Source organism: Tachyglossus aculeatus, chromosome 22, assembly GCF_015852505.1.
Source record: "Tachyglossus aculeatus isolate mTacAcu1 chromosome 22, mTacAcu1.pri, whole genome shotgun sequence".
NCBI classification, from domain to species: domain Eukaryota; kingdom Metazoa; phylum Chordata; class Mammalia; order Monotremata; family Tachyglossidae; genus Tachyglossus; species Tachyglossus aculeatus.
This window is the reverse complement of record NC_052087.1, coordinates 26,416,221-26,432,599: the sequence shown is the minus strand read 5'-3', so window position 1 is coordinate 26,432,599 and position 16,379 is coordinate 26,416,221. Positions and strand designations below refer to the sequence as shown.

The window sequence follows — 16,379 nt, the reverse complement described above, 5'->3', positions numbered from 1 at the left end:
TGGAGAGAGACACGAGGATGGGAGATCAGAGAGAAGTACTGGGGAGGTACTTCTATCCCTCCTTCATTTCCCAGAAGTTTAGACTCCTGATCTAGCTTGGCCTCACTGACCACTCCCTCCACCTTTCCTCTCCCCTCTAGCCAAGGAGAGCTCTTTGGGAGAGCCTGAGCTGCCTCCCGGCTCGGCCCCGGTGGGCATGGACAACAACTACCTCAGTGTGAAGGAAGCTGGGGTGAAAGGCCCCCAGGACCGGGCCGGCCGGACCGACCTGCCCAGCCCCATGGAGAAGGCCGACTCGGAGAGCAACAAGGGCAAGAAGCGGCGGAACCGGACCACCTTCACCAGCTATCAGCTGGAGGAACTGGAGAAGGTCTTCCAGAAGACTCACTACCCCGACGTCTATGCCCGTGAGCAGCTGGCCATGAGGACTGACCTCACTGAGGCCCGGGTGCAGGTCAGTTGGGAGCCACTCTGGAGGGTGGAGGGTATGAGGAGGGGGAGGAGGTACCCTGAGAGAGGAGGAAGAGTGGAAGTTGGGAGACTTCAGTCACACGATCAATCACCTGAGCATCCATCGGCACCCACTGACATCCGTGGTGAAGCAGACACAGTCTCTGCCCTCAAAGAGTCTACAATAATAATAATAATAATGGCATTTATTAAGCACTTACTATATGCAAAGCACTGTTCTAAGCGCTGGGGAGGTTACAAGGTAATCAGGTTGTCTCACGGGGGGCTCACAGTCTTAATCCCCATTTTACAGATGGGGTAACTGAGGCCCAGAGAAGTTGTGACTTGCCCAAAGTCACTCAGCTGACAATTGGTGGAGCCGGGATTTGAACCCATGACCTCTGACTCCAAAGCCCGTGCTCTTTCCACTGAGCCACAGTACTTCTCAATCTAACAGGGGACACAAGGGAACTAAGAAACACACACGAACACACAAAACTGGGTCTCAGACTGTGATGGACAGTGTGGGAGAATGAATGAGGTTAATCAGGGAAACTTCCTGAAAGAGGTGGCTTTGCTCTGCAATTTGGAGCGGATGAGGGGGCATACCTGAGGAAGGGTGGGAGTGAAGGCTCAGAGTCAGGAGGGAGAGAACCCTGGGTGAAAAGGCTTCAAGCAGACAACCCCACTGAAATGGAGATGGAAGGTAGTTTCAAGTCTCATGGACAGTTTGTTCGTTAGGAGGGGAAGTGGAGAGAATCAGGTCTCCTGGCTCTAACCTGAGGGGATTTCACACCCCACTCTTCTTGTGGTTTTGGGGGTCACATCCAAAAGGACCTTGAAGTAAGGTGGAGGCTCAGGCACCTCTAATTCAGGGCTCAAGGGGAGTTACATGGGGGGTCAGGAAATATGTTAGATAAGTGAGGTGGATTCTCACAAGACCAGGGAGATGCAGGGAACAGCCTGAATAAACCCTGGTGAGGAGCCGGATGAGACTTGCTCCCTAGAGCTGGTTGAGCATTCTGGATCCATCTTCTGCAGTGGCTTGGCTGGAGGCAGCTGCATCTACAAGGGCCAGGGGAGGAGGAGACAAGGGGGAGTTGCTGGCCATGAGGACAGGGAGACTGTCTCCAGCAGGTGGATTCACCTGATGAGAGCAGGAGTCTCTGTGGATTTCTGTAGTTACAATCAATATATTTACATGTGTGCCTTTTCTACGGCATGGTAGATGTGCCCATGTGTACTGATTGTACACCTGTGCCTGTGTGCTGTCTATGGTTCTGTGTGCATAGTGTGTCCACTTGTGCCTTAAATCAGTATTTCTATTTCCGTTTATCTATATCTCTGTGAGGGTGTGGTTGTGTGTGTGTGCGGTGACTGCAAGCCTTATCTGTGGGTTGATGTGTGTGTGAGAGAGTGAAGTTGTATGGGTGTCCGTCGAGGTGTATGTGGAGATGAGTGTGTCAGTGAAAAGTCATGGGGATATGTTTGGAGGTGTGTCAGTGAAGGGGTATGGGTATGTGTGGAGGTGAGTGTCAGTGAAGAGGTTGGGGGTGCGTGTGGAGGTGTCCTTGGGCCAGTCAGTGGTGGTAGTGGCTCCCATCTGAGCCAGGTTGAGCTGTTCTCTGCTGGATGGGGCATTGGCCCCAGAGGCCTAGGGTGAGGCTCCACACCAGGGGCTGGGGGACAGGAGCTGCCGGTCAGTTCCACACTTCCTCTCCATCGCTCCGGGGCTCTCCGGGAAGTCCGGATGCCTGCAGCAGAGCTGAGGAAGATGGGAGGGGATGCACTAGATGGGAGGGGAGCAGAATACGGATGTCTCCTAGGAAAGAGTCTGGATTTTGGCTCTACTCCAGGGGCTGGAGGGGCCTCCTTCTCTGTCTGGGATTCCAATCCCTGCAGCTGGTGTCTGAAGACAATAAGTGGGAGGCCCCCCCTCAAGCCCCAGCCCACCCCACCCTGGCCCCAGATGGCTGTGGTTAGCAAGGGATCTGCCGAGACAGTTGGTTCCCCACACAGCTCACTCCCCACGGGAAGCCTGGGCCAAGAGAAGGGCTGGGCTGCTGGAGCCCGGTGGTCTTAGAAATCCAAGGGGTGTCATGGTTCAGAGATTCCAGATTCTAGAAAGATCTGGAGCTCCAGGATCCAGAAACCTGGGGTTTTGGGTGCTTCTGAATAATGATAATGATGATAATAATAGGAATAGTGCTAATTTGCAAGTGCTTATTATGTGCCAAGCACTGTACTAAGCACCAGGGAAGATTCAGTATAATCAGGACGGATATAATCCCTGTCCTACAAGAAGCTCATTGTAGGCAGGGAATGTGTCCACCAACTTTGAAGTATTGTACTCTTCCAAGTGCTTAGTATAGTGTTTTGCACAAAGTGCTCAGTAAATACCAGAAGCAGCATAGAAGAAGCATGACATAGTGGACAGAGCATGGGCCTGGAGCCAAAAGGTTATGGGTTTTAATTCTGGCTCCGCCACTTGTCTGCTGTGTGACCTTGGATAAGTCACTTCATTTCTCTGTTGCCTGTTACCTCACAGGTAACAGGTAAAAAGGGCATTGAGACTGTGAGCCCCACATGGGACAGGGACTGTGTCCAACCCGATTTGTGTGAATCTATCCTAGCGCTTAGCACAGTGCCTGACACTTAGTAAGAGCTTAATAAATACCATTATTATTATTATTATTACCATTGATTGATTGATTGATAAAGCTCATAGCCTAAAAGAAACACAGGATTTCTAAAAGCCAGGACAGGGTTGAGAGCTGGAATTGGGAGAATAATGAGAGGTCAGAACTGACGGGGACCCTGGAGGCCTGGGACTCGGGTCCCGGGGCTGAGTGGGAAGCCGAGCCCTGACTGCATTAAGTTTAGCTGGAAAGACAGGCTGGCATTGGATGCGCTCGAGCCTTGGGCCCTTCCCGGAACCTCTGAGATCTGGCCCAGAGGCCGCAGCAGAAAGAGTAGGAACTGCAGATGCACTTCTTTCTCTACACATCCAGACTGCCATATGCCCGACAAGTGCTTCCCACACACACTGCATCTTCTCAATAAGCTTTGACTGAGAGATAATAATAATAATAATGGCATTTGTTAAGCACTTACTATGTGCAAAGCATTGTTCTAAGTGCTGGGGAGGATACAAGGTGATTAGGTTGTCCCACGTGGGGCTCACAGTCTTAATCCCCATTTTACAGATGAGGTAACTGAGGCACAGAGAAACTAAGTGACTTGCCCAAGGTCACACAGCTGACAATTGGTGGAGCTGGGATTTGAACCCACGACCTCTGACTCCCAAGCCCGTGCTCTTTCCACTGAGCCACGCTGCTTCTCTAATAATAATAATAATAATAATAATAATGGTATTTGTTAAGCACTTACTATGTGCCAAGCACTGTTCAAAGCGCTGGTGTAGATACAAGGCAATGAGGTTGTCCCATGTGGGGTTCACAGTCTTAATCCCCATTTTACAGATGAGGTAACTGAGGCACAGAGAAACTAAGAGACTTGCCCAAGGTCACACAGCTGACAATTGGTGGAGCTGGGATTTGAACCCATGACCTCTGACTCCCAAGCCCGTGCTCTTTCCATTGAGCCACGCTGCTTCTCTAATAATAATAATAATAATGGTATTTGTTAAGCGCTTACTATGTGCCAAGCACTGTTCAAAGCGCTGGGGTAGATACAAGGCAATGAGGTTGTCCCATGTGGGGCTCACAGTCTTAATACCCATTTTACAGATGAGGTAACTGAGGCACAGAGAAACTAAGAGACTTGCCCAAGGTCACAGAGCTGACAATTGGTGGAGCTGGGATTTGAACCCACGACCTCTGACTCCCAAGCCCGTGCTCTTTCCATTGAGCCATGCTGCTTCTCTAATAATAATAATAATAATGGTATTTGTTAAGCGCTGACTATGTGCCAAGCACTGTTCTAAGCGCTGGGGTAGATACAAGGCAATGAGGTTGTCCCATGTGGGGCTCACAGTCTCAATCCCCATTTTACAGATGAGGCAACTGAGGCACAGAGAAGTTAAGTGACTTGTCCAAAATCACACTGCTGACAAGTGGCAGAGCCAGAACTCGAACCCAAGACCTCTGACTCCCAAGCCCGTGCTCTTTCCACTAAGCCACGCTGCTTCTCAAAAAAAGAGAGGAAAAAAAGATCCCACTAGCTGGCCCACGGCTATCTCCACCTTTTTGAGCCTCCTCCTCCTCCTCTGACCTCTTTATTCAATCAATCAATCAATCAATCATATTTATTGAGCACTTACTGTGTGCAGAGCACTGTACTAAGCGCTTGGGAAGTACATGTTTGCAACATATAGAGACAGTCCCTACCCAACAGCAGGTTCACAGTCTAGAAGGGGGAGACAGACAACAAAACAAACATATGAATCAAATAAAATAAATAGAATAAATATGTAAAAGTAAAATAGAGTAATAAATATGTACAAACATATATACATATATACAGGTGCTGTGGGGAGGGGAGGAGGTAACCTTCCCTCCCTACACCAGCACCATTCTCAACCTCTCCCAGGATCACTCCTTCTCATCCCTGCCTGATGTTCATCTTTTCCTCCTTCCCCTGGAGTCCCCCTTTAGCCCATGCTCTAACCACTTCACAAAGCTGCAGTTTTACTATTGCACGAACCCAGCCTCCTACTCTCCACCCTTCTGCTCCTGCTCCCCAACCCCCAAGACTCAATCGATTGTTTCTGGACTCCCGGAACCCTCCACAGTTTCCAAAATCCGGCCAAAGTTTTCTCCACCGTGTGAGCAGCTCTCAGTGCCTCCGGCCAACCCCAGCAGCTGGCTGCCACCTTCCCAAGACGTTACATGGTGGGGAACTGGGAATGGGATGGGAAACATGAAAGTGAGATGAGAAGCATCATGACTTTTTCTTCTCTCTCTCTCGTCTTCCCCACCAAAAGGAGAAAGAAGTAATATATCTGGATCTCCTCTCCCCAGTTCCTCCCACCATCCCCCCCCACCCCACGCCCCCCGATAAAACCCTTGGAGGCTGGGGAAGGAGCGGAAAGACTGAGCTAAAGCCTGCAGGAAATTAAACATGAAATGAAAACAAGCTCGAGTTATTCATTCTCTCATCCCGCACTCCAATTTCCCATTCCAGGGCCCTGATAAAATGGGATCCAGTTTCAGCATTTAGAGATGAATCCTGGCTCTGTTCTCGGCCCGGTGGGCGGCTGAACCCGGGATGGGCCCGGGACGCTCGCCGCAGGGAGGGGGGACAGCAACGCGTGGGTTGGGGAGAGGGGGAGTGTCTGGGAGAGAGAAGTGGAGAGAACGGGAGGCAGATGGGGAAGGAAAGCAAAGACTCCTGGGGCAGAGCTCCAGGCATGCCAGCTTAGTGAAGAAGGAGGCTTTAAATAATAATAATGATGATGGCATTTGTTAAGCGCTTACTATGAGCAAAGCACTATTCTAGGCGTTAGGGAGGATACAAGGTGATCAGGTTGTCCCGCGGGGGGCTCACAGTCTTAATCCCCATTTTACAGATGAGGGAACTGAGGCACAGAGAAGTTAAGTGACTTGCCCAAGGTCACACAGCTGACAGCTGTAGCAGCTGGGATTAGAACCCATGACCTCTGACTCCCAAGACCGTGCTCTTTCCACTGAGCCACACTGCTTATCAGGGGCCAGAATGGCCATCTCCCTCACCCTCTCCTTCCATCCTGCACCTCATTGTGGATGGCTCTTAGGTGGGAACCTAAAGACCCCAGGACAGGGGGATGATGCTGGGACAGCCTCGCAGACCTCCCTCCTGGCCTGGGAGCTCAGGACAATGACACCCCTGCCCTCCAATCCAGCTATGTCATCACAATGACTGGCTCCTGGTGCTCTTCTATGATGGGAATAGCGAGTCCTCAATCATTGCTATTTGTTGAGCACTCACTGTCTGCACTATACTGTTTGGCAGAGTGCATAACAATAGTTGTTAGACAGGTTCCCTGCCCACAAGGCGCTTACAGTCTACAGGCTACATCCTGTGGGTGACATATGGTTTTGAGGGTGGATGTATCCCTGCTCTTGGACAGGTTGTGTGTTATGCCAGGGAGTGTGTTGTTAGGGGTTCTGGGCCAGTGTGATCTGTGCAGATGCCTATTCCCTCCAAGGAGGGGTGCCCTGATGTCAGGGAGTCTTGGGCTCTCACCCTAGCAGGCTCCTGACAAGTAGGGTGCTCATTCATTCAATTTTATATGTGACAGCAGTCTGTTTTCCAGCTGCTCTGTGCCCTGCTACTCCCATGGGTGTGGGAAGTGAGGCCCAGTCAGGGGGAGTGGACAAAGAAAGCCCAGGGTTCTGGAACGCTGTCTGTGGTCACCCTAGCTCCAACCTCACTTCCATTCTCTCTCTCCCTCTCATCAGCCCTCCTACCCCCACCAAGGCCTTCCTCAGTTCCATCCTCTCTCCCACACTCCAGCCCTCTCACCCTTTCTAGAACTTCCCCAGCTCCAACCTTTCTCCCACACCCCCAGCCCTCTCACCCTTTCTAGAACTTCCCCAGCTCCATCCTTTCTCCCACACCCCCAGCCCTCTCACCCTCCCCAGACCTTCCCCAGCTCTACCCTCTCTCACACCCCAGCTTGTTGTGGACAGGGAATGTGCCTGTTTGTTGTTGTATTGTACTCTCCCAAATGCTTAGTACAGTGCTTTGTACACAATAGGTGCTCAATAAATGACTGACTGACTGACAATGAATGAATGAATGAACCTTCTTGCCTTCCCCAGCTTCCCCCTCTCCCCCACGCCCCAGCCCTCTCACCTTCTCCAGCGTTTCCCCATCCACACCCCAACCCTCTCACCTTCCCCAGGACTTCCCCAGTTCCCCAGCCTCATGAGAGTGAAACATCCAGCAGAGTCATTCAAAGAGAGAGCAGGGCAGTCACCCAAATAACAAGCCCCTCAGAGTCTCCCTCTCTCTCTCTCTCTCTCTCTCTCTCTCTCTCTCACACACACACACACACACACACACACACACACACGCACACACACACAAAACAAAACAAAAAAAACACCCAGAAGGGGCAGGGGCAGTATGTGGTTTATGCCCGCTCTCTCTTGTTCTGTCCCAGACCTTTGAATCAATCAATCAACCAATCATATTTATTGTGCACTTACTGTTTGCAGAATACTGTACGAAGTGCTTGGGAGAGTCCAGTATAATAGAGTTGGTATACACATTCCCTGCCCACAGTGCGCTTACAGTCTAGAGCGGGAAGACAGACATTAATATGAATAAATAAACTCTGGATGTGTACATAAGTGCTATGTATAGGGCAGGGCCTGCAGGGCCCACATCCCAGTTCAATCTGACTCCTGAAGTCAGATTGTCCTCACAAGTTCAAGGTGCCTTTGAGTGGTGGAGATTAGGTCAGACTTCTCACCTCTTCTCACGACTGAGTAGTCAGTGGGCAAGGCAGCAGCCAAGCTCCCACTCAGCCCCCGAGTGAAGGAGGTAGGTGATGGGGGCTGGTCTGAGGAGCTGACCGAGACTCTCTCTGCTCCTTCCCTCCCTAGGTCTGGTTCCAGAACCGGCGGGCGAAGTGGAGGAAGAGAGAGCGGTTTGGGCAGATGCAGCAGGTCCGCACGCACTTCTCCACTGCCTACGAGCTGCCCCTCCTGACCCGAGCTGAGAACTACGCCCAGGTGAGTGCCCGGGCAGGGCCAGGATCTACCAGTGGTGCTCAAAGTCCAAGCCCTTATCTGCCTCTTGTGCCTCATACCCGCTTCCCAAGGAGAACCACTCACTGGTCCAGGGCCTCCACTTCCCTCAGCACTAGTGATCCATAATAATAATTATTATTATTATGGCATTTATTAAGTGCTTACTATGTGCAAAGCACTGTTCTAAGCACTGGGGAGGTTACAAGGTGATCAGGTTGTCCCATGGGTAAAATCCCCATTTTACAGATGAGGTAACTGAGACACAGAGAAGCTAAGTGACTTGCCCAAAGTCACACAGCTGACAATTGGTGGAGTCAGGATTTGAACCCATGACCTCTGACTCCAAAGCTCAGGCTCTTTCCACTGAACCATGCTGTTTCTCCATCTCCCATCTCTCTCTCTCTCTCTCTCTCTCTCTCTCTCTCCCCCCCCTCCCTCTCCCCCTCTCCCTCTCCTGTAGGAAAGACTCTTTGGGATCTCAGGAAAACTAGGGCACACCCTGGAATCTGGGCCTGACAGACACATAATAATAATAATAATAATAATAATAATAATAATAATAATAATAATAGTATTTGTTAAGTGCTTACTATGTGCCAAGCCCTGTTCTACGCAGTGGGGGGTGGGGGGGGATACAAGGTAATCAGGTTGTCCCACATGGGGCTAACAGTCTTAATCCCCATTTTACAGATGAGGTAACTGAGGCTCAGAGAAGTTAAGTGACTTGCCCAAAGTCACATAGCAGACAAGTGGTGGGGTCGGGATTAGAACCCATGACCTCTGACTCCCAAGCCCGGGCTCTTTCCACTGAGCCAGACCCACCAGGCCCAGAACAAGAGCAGCAGGAAGAGTTGCCAACGCTGTTCTTCTTCTTCTTCTCATCCCTATGCCCTGCCTTCAGTATAATGGGAGATTCCAGCTCTGAACTGCACTGGCTCCCTCTGCCTTTCTAATAATAATAATAAGAATAATTGACTGATCAAGCAATCAACAGTATTTACTGAGCACTTACTATGTGCAGAGTACTGTACTAACCACTTGAGAAAGTACAATACAGCAGAGTTGATAGAGCAAACCCTGAACACAAGGAGCTTAGTCTACAGGGGGAGACAGACATTTTCTTATTATTGTGGTGTAGGGCAGACTCCCTATGTACTATAATAATAATAATAATGGCATTTATTAAGTGCTTACTACGTGCAAAACACTGTTCTAAGCACTGGGGAGGATACAAGGTGATCAGGTTGTCCCACGGGGGGGCTCACAGTCTTAATTCCCATTTTACAGATGAGGGAACTGAGGCACAGTGAAGTTAAGTAACTTGCCCAAGGTCACACAGCTGACAATTGGCAGAGCCAAGATTTGAACCCATGACCTCTGACTCCAAAGCCCATGCTCGTTCCATTGAGCCATGCTGCTTCTTAGTACTATGTACTAAGCACTATGCTAAGTACTGGGGTAGATACCAGATCACCAGATCAGACACAGCCCCCTTTGCCTTCATAATAATAATTATGGCATTTGTTAAGCACTTACTATTGTGCTAAATACTAAACGCATACTTACTAATAGCACACTTACTATTGTGCTAAACACTAAACACTATTCATTCATTCATTCAATCGTATTTACTGAGTGCTTACTGTGTGCAGAGCACTGTACTAAGCGTTTGGGAAGTACAAGTTGGCAACCTATCGAGATGGTCCCTACCCAACAGCAGGCTCACAGTTTAGAAGGGGGAGACAGACAACAAAACAAAACATATTAACAAAATAAAATAAATAGAATAAATATGTACAAATAAAATAGAGTAATAAATACTTACAAACATATATACATATATACAGGTGGTGTGGGGAGGGGAAGGAGGTAAGGCAGGGGCGATGGGGAGGGGGAGGAGGGGGAGAGGAAGGAAGGGACTCAGTCTGGGAAGGCCTCCTGGAGGAGGTGAGCTCTCAGTAGGGCTTTGAAGGGAGGAAGAGAGCTAGCTTGGCAGATGTGCGGAGGGAATTGTAACACTAGTTACAATACAATCTGATTGAACACGGTTCCTTCACTGCTCAATCAACCAGTGGTGATTATTGAGTGCTTATTGTGTGCAGAGGACTGCACTAAGCCCTAGCTCCCCTACTGCCCCCTTTCCACCCTTTAACCCCATCTCAGCCCTAGCCTGTCTCTCACATCCCAAAGCATTCACACCTCTGAGGAATCGTAGCCACCCCCAGACCCAAGGGCAACAGGTGGTTCTAGAATCTGGCGCAGCCTGGAAGCCCCACTTCTTTGTGCCCCTGACCTTCCGTGCCCCGGATTCCATCTCTTGAGCCCTTCAGGGTCTCCCCATCCTCGTGCCCTCCTTGGGCAGCCCAGTTTGCCAACCACCTCTACCAAAGGCACCCCAGGTCTACTGACTCAGCAGTGATTGCTAACTGGGGAATATTCGACCAAACTCTTAGCCTATTCTGGGCCCAGCTCCCACTGAGCAGCTCTCTCCATTTCCCTCCACCTCTCTCTTCCCTTCTGCTCCTTTGTGCCTCTCCCGGCTGCCCTGCCACCCCACCCCCACCTGCCACTTCCCAATATTAATTTGGTAAAGGTTAAGAGGTCAGAGCCGGCACGGGAGCCAGGGGTGCTGAGAGCCTGTGGAATGCAGGGCTCTTCACACAGACTCCATCTGGTTCCGCTCCCGCTGCATTCTTTCATCTTCTGCAGCCTCCCCCTGCACCTCTCCCCACCTGGTCCTCCCTGCCCCATGGAAGAGCCTAGGCTGGTTAAAGTCCAACCTCACTGTCTCTTGCCCACTGTCCCCTTCCAACCAAGGAGCCCCGGCAGCCAGGTGTTTGGATGGATTTCAGAATGCCTCTTAGAAAGGGGTAGCCTCTTTCTCTCTTACTCCTTGCCGCCTCAACTGTTCCCACCAAACCCCCAAGCCCCAAAGGAAGAGGCAGGCGGAAAGCAGAACCATCTAAATCCCCAGTTTCATGGTTAAACATTACACATGAGAAGGATTCTCCCTTTCCTCTCAGCTGGCCAGGGCCTCGATGTTACTACAGAGCCTCCCCAGATACCAGTCCCCATAGTCTTTTTTTATGGTATTTGTTTAGTGCAGGCAAGGTACTAAGTACTGAGGAGTGCCCACGGGGATTGTTCAGCCACTCAATCATTCAGTGATATCTAACGGCCGCTTCATTCATTCGATCCCATTTATTCGGTGCTTACTGTGTGCAGAGCACTGTACTAAGGGCCTGGGAGAGCGCAGTAGTACAAGAAACAAACATACCCATTTCCTGTGCGTCTAGCTTTAATTCTATTTGTTCTGACGACTTTGACACCTGTCTCCATGTTTTGTTTTGTTGTCTGTCTCCCCCTTCTAGACTGTGAGCCTGATTTTGGGTAGGGACCGTCTTTATATGTTGCCAACTTGTACTTCCCAAGCACTTAGTACAGTGCTCTGCACACAGTAAGCGCTCAATAAATACGATTGAAAGAATGAATGAATGAATGAATGAATGCAAGCTTGGGCACAGTCCCTATCCCACACACAATCTAAATATCCATTTTACAAATATCTATTTTACAAGAGAAGCAGCGTGGCTCAGTGGAAAGAGCACAGGCTTTGGAGTCAGAGGTCATGGGTTCAAATCCCAGCTCTACCAATTGTCAGCTGTGTGACTGGACAAGTCACTCAACTTCTCTAGGCCTCAGTTATCTCATCTGTAAAATGGGGATTAAGACTTTGAGCCCTACATGAGACAACCTGATAAGCTTGTATCTACCCCAGTGCTTAGAACAGTGTTTGGCACATAGTAAGCACTTAATAAATGTCATTATTATTATTATTATTATTATTATTAAACGAGGTAAATGAGACACACATTAATTAAGGGATTTGCCTAAGGTCACCCAGAAGACATGTGGTGGAGGGGGATTAGAGCCCAGGTCCTCCTGATTTCTAGGCCCATGCTAGCACTGGGGCTCACAGGAGGGCACTACTTCTAGGCCCATGCTAGCACTGGGGCTCACAGGAGGGCACTCCTAGTTCCGGAGGCCTTTCATTAACACCGCTTCCGCTTGCCCCCACCTTCCCCACTTCCTCACACCTCTGGCAGAATCTCTGCCAAGGTCCCTAACTCACTGAGTTGGAAGATAGGAAGAAGGACAGGACCAACTAAGAGGTGGCATTGCATCAAAACTAGATTTAGGTAAAGTGAAATTTGGAGCTGTCCATCTTCCTCCAAGACAAGACACAAGCCTCCTAGCCCATCCACTGGGGCCCCAGAATTCTTCGCTCCCTGGTGCACCAAGCTGCATATCCCCCTTAGGGGTCAAGGGAACCAGTGTCTTGCTCTCCTTTGGCAGATCCAGGAGAGCAGAGTTCTTCCTCCAGAGAATAATAATAATGGTATTTGTTAAGCGCTTACTATGTGCCGAGCACTGTTCTAAGCCCTGGGGTAGATACAAAGTAATCAAGCTGTCCCATGAGGGGCTCACAGTCTTAATCCCCATTTTACAGATGAGGTAACTGAGATACAGAGAAGTTAAGTGACTTGCCCGAAGTCACACAGCTGACAAGTGGCGGAGCTGGGATTAGAACTCACGACCTCTGACTCCCAAGCCCTTGCTCTTTCCACTAAGCCATGCAGGTCCTCTTTGGCCCTAAGCAGAAACCCTGCGGTGGCTGTGTTTTTGTTGGCTAAATTATAGAATCTTGCCTCCAGTTCAAAACTCAGTGGAGGCGGGCTCTTCTTACCTTAAGGAAGGGGGAAAGAGGGTCGATGCTCCTCTCCAGTGCCAGATGACAAATTGCCCTAAAGCATCCCATTCTGTGTCAAACCTCCAATGTCAAATATCAAAGTGCAATCATCAACAAAAAAACACTTCCTGAAAATTGTATTAGGATTACAGTTAGGACAAGGATCAGTAGTAGACATGGTATTTATTTACCGAAGTCCCACTTAGTGCAATGCATTGTACTACGCTCTCCGTTAGGGTTACAGGTAGAGTTGGGATTAGGGCTGGGATTTGGGTGGATTTAGACAGCATGGATGAGTCCAAGATTAGTAATGTGATCATTGACTTTGTGGATCCTTGATCATTAATTTTGTAGACCCTTGGCACTTTGGTGATTTGGCATTTGGGTGTTGAATATGTCTATTCTTAAATGATTTTTTAAAGGAATTTGTTAAGCGCTTATTATGTGCCAGGCACTGTACTAAGCGCCAGGGTGGATACAAGCAATCAGGTTAGAAACGGTGCCTGTCCCAAATGGGCTTCAGTCTTTATCCCCATTCTACTGATGAGGTACAGAGAAGTGAAGTGACTTGCTCAAGGTCGCATAGCGGACAAGTGGCAGAGCTAGGGTTAGAACGCAGGTCTTTCTGACGCTTAGGCCCATGCTCTTTCCACTTGACTATGCTGCTTCTCACGACTGTCAATCACTTGTTAGGTCTGGCTTGTCGGGGAGTATTCTTTCAATTGTATTTATTGAGCACTTACTGTGTGTAGAGCACTGTACTAAGCACTTGGTGAGTATCTCCTGTTCCTGAAGATATTTCAGTGACACCCTCACCCCACATGGTTCTTGGGACTCAGCTCCTCAGGCAGTGGCGACAGTAGCCATGAACAGCGCCCAGGGTCTGCCCCTGTCCCCTCTTCCCTGCAGTCTGCCCTCAACTCATAGGAGGCCGGGGAGGGGAAAAAGGCAAAAGGAATCAATCAATCAATTTTATTTAATCAACTGTAATTATAGAGCGCTTCCTTTGTGCAAAACTCTGTACTGAGCACTTGGGAGAGTACAATATAAGAGAGTTGGTAGACACCTTTCCTGCCTACAGTGATCTTAGAGTCTAGAGGGAAGACACTTAGACCTGTCTGTTTCTAGACTGTGAGCTCACTGTTCGGTAGGGACCATCTCTATATGTTGCCAACTTGTACTTCCCAAGCGCTTAGTACAGTGCTCTGCACACAGTAAGCGCTCAATAAATACAATTGAATGAATGAATGTGCAGGCAATTCTGGGGAAAACCTGGTTGGGAAAGAGACTCAGATGATCCTTGGATTTTAATGCTCTTGGTCCCTCATGACTAGATCAAGGAGAGGTACACAGATCATCAGTATCTTTTCTGCCCTTCTTGCTGCCTCTGAAGCTTAAGGGGAGAAAAATGACTGAAACCTGCATTCTTTATTATTCACCTAGCTTCCCTGGCTACTTCCGCTGGCAGTGGGGAGAGGACTGCCATCTGACAGGAAGCAGCAGGAACAGGGGATGAAGAATCTGAGTTTCCATTTCAGGCCCAGATTCCTTACTTGGGACAGGAAGCACTGTGGGCTAGTGGCTACAGCATGGGCTTGGGAGTCAGAAGGATCTGTGATCTAATCCTGACTCTGCCACTTGTCTGCTGTGTGACCCTGGGCAAGTCACTTAAATTCTCTGTGCCTCAGTTACCTCATCTGGAAAATAGGGATTAAGATTGTGAGCCCCATGTGGACTGTGGAGCGTGTCCAACCTGATTAGCTTGCATCTACCCCAGAGCTTAATGCAGTGCCTGGAACTAATAAGTGATTAACAAATACCATTTTGTAAAAAAGGTCTGGGCCTATCAACTTGCCTTGGAGCAGTTACAGGATGCCTACAGAGTATGAGGGGTCCGGAGAAGGATCCTTGGGCTGTCCCACGGTGCTTAGAGTCCTATGGGCAGGTGGATTCTGTTTATTCTGATGATTTTGACACCTGTCTACATGTTTTGTTTTATTGTCCGTCTCCCCCTTCTAGACCGTGAACCCCTTGTTGGGTAGGGACTGTCTCTTTATGTTGCTGATTTGTACTTCCCAAGTGCTTAGTACAGTGCTCTGCACACAGTAAGCGCTCAATAAATACAATTGAGTGAATGAATGAATGATTGAAGGAGCATTCTCTGACTGTTAGCCAGAAATAAGATGAGAAGAAATGATTGGGGCAGAGACTAGTGGGCTGAGGATAAAAAGGGAAGAACAATGGGGGCTGGTGAGGGTTGATGCAGGACAGTGGAAGCCATTGGGAGTCAGTGAAGGCCAGAGGGGGCCTATGGGGAGCGAAGGACAGTCTGAGAGATGAGATGGGAAGACAACCTAGCAGGGTGAATACCAAAAAACTGGAGGTCTGAGCCTGGCTGTCTCCCTCCCTCCTTCCAGATAATAATAATAATAATAATAATGATAATAATAATAATAATGATAATGGCATTTATTAAGCGCTTACTATGTGTAAAGCACTGTTCTAAGCGCTGGGAAGGTTACAAGGTGATCAGGTTGTCCCACAGGGGGCTCATCTTAATCCCCATTTTACAGATGAGGTAACTGAGGCCCAGAGAAGTGAAGTGACTTGCCCAAAGTCACACAGCTGACAATTGGTGGAGCCAGGATTTGAACCCACGGCCTCTGACTCCAAAGCCCAGGCTCTTTCCACTGAGCCACGCTGCTTCTCTAATCTGCTTCTCTAATCTTCTCCAGATCCAGAACCCATCTTGGATTGGCAACAACGGAGCCGCCTCCCCCGTGCCAGCCTGCGTGGTTCCCTGCGACCCGGTGCCCACCTGCATGTCTCCCCACGCCCACCCTCCTGGCACCAGCGGCGGCGTCTCCGACTTCCTGAGCGTCTCGGGGCCCGGCGGCCATGTGGGCCAGACGCACATGGGCAGCCTGTTTGGGGCAGCCGGCATCAGTCCCAGCCTCAACGGTTATGAGCTGAACGGGGAGCCCGACCGCAAGACCTCCAGCATCGCTGCCCTCCGCATGAAGGCCAAGGAGCACAGCGCCGCCATCTCCTGGGCCACATGACAGGGCCAATGCCCCCCTGCCTCGGGGCACCCACCGACCACCGCGCTCTTCCCGCCCAGCAGTGGTCCCTCTTTGGGCCGGGCAGCCCCGGGGGGTGGGGCCGGGGGACTGGCTCACAGCACTTTCAGCCACCGGAGGTCCAAGAATGAGGACTGGCCCTGACTGATCCCCTAAGGACTGCCCGGTTTGTGGTGGGAGGGGGCTTGAGGGGAGGAGAGGCTTCCACCCTCCCCTAAGGCCACTCTTCCCTGCTCTCGGTCAAGGCAGTAGAGAAAGCCGTGTTGCCAAGTTTTGTAGCTTTGCCTCCATTGTAAGCAGAGACCCTAATGCCCTCCCCACCCCCCCCCACCTCCAAACTCTTGGGCTTAAGGCCAGATTCCCACCTGGATCCATCTGGAACCTGGCCCAGGGGTTGAG

At 50.0% G+C, this 16,379-nt stretch overlaps 1 protein-coding gene across 1 annotated transcript in view; it reads left to right on the top strand.

The window, feature by feature from the left end:
* ALX4 (ALX homeobox 4) overlaps window positions 1-16,142 on the top strand; it is a 61,919-nt gene extending 45,777 nt beyond the window's left edge. Inside the window, exons 2-4 of the mRNA XM_038765092.1 lie at window positions 141-454; window positions 8,004-8,132; window positions 15,636-16,142. Coding sequence (XP_038621020.1) covers window positions 141-454; window positions 8,004-8,132; window positions 15,636-15,962 — 770 coding nt within the window. The 3' untranslated portion in view covers window positions 15,963-16,142. The remainder of the gene's footprint in view (window positions 1-140; window positions 455-8,003; window positions 8,133-15,635) is intronic.
* The last annotated feature ends 237 nt before the right edge of the window (window positions 16,143-16,379 follow it).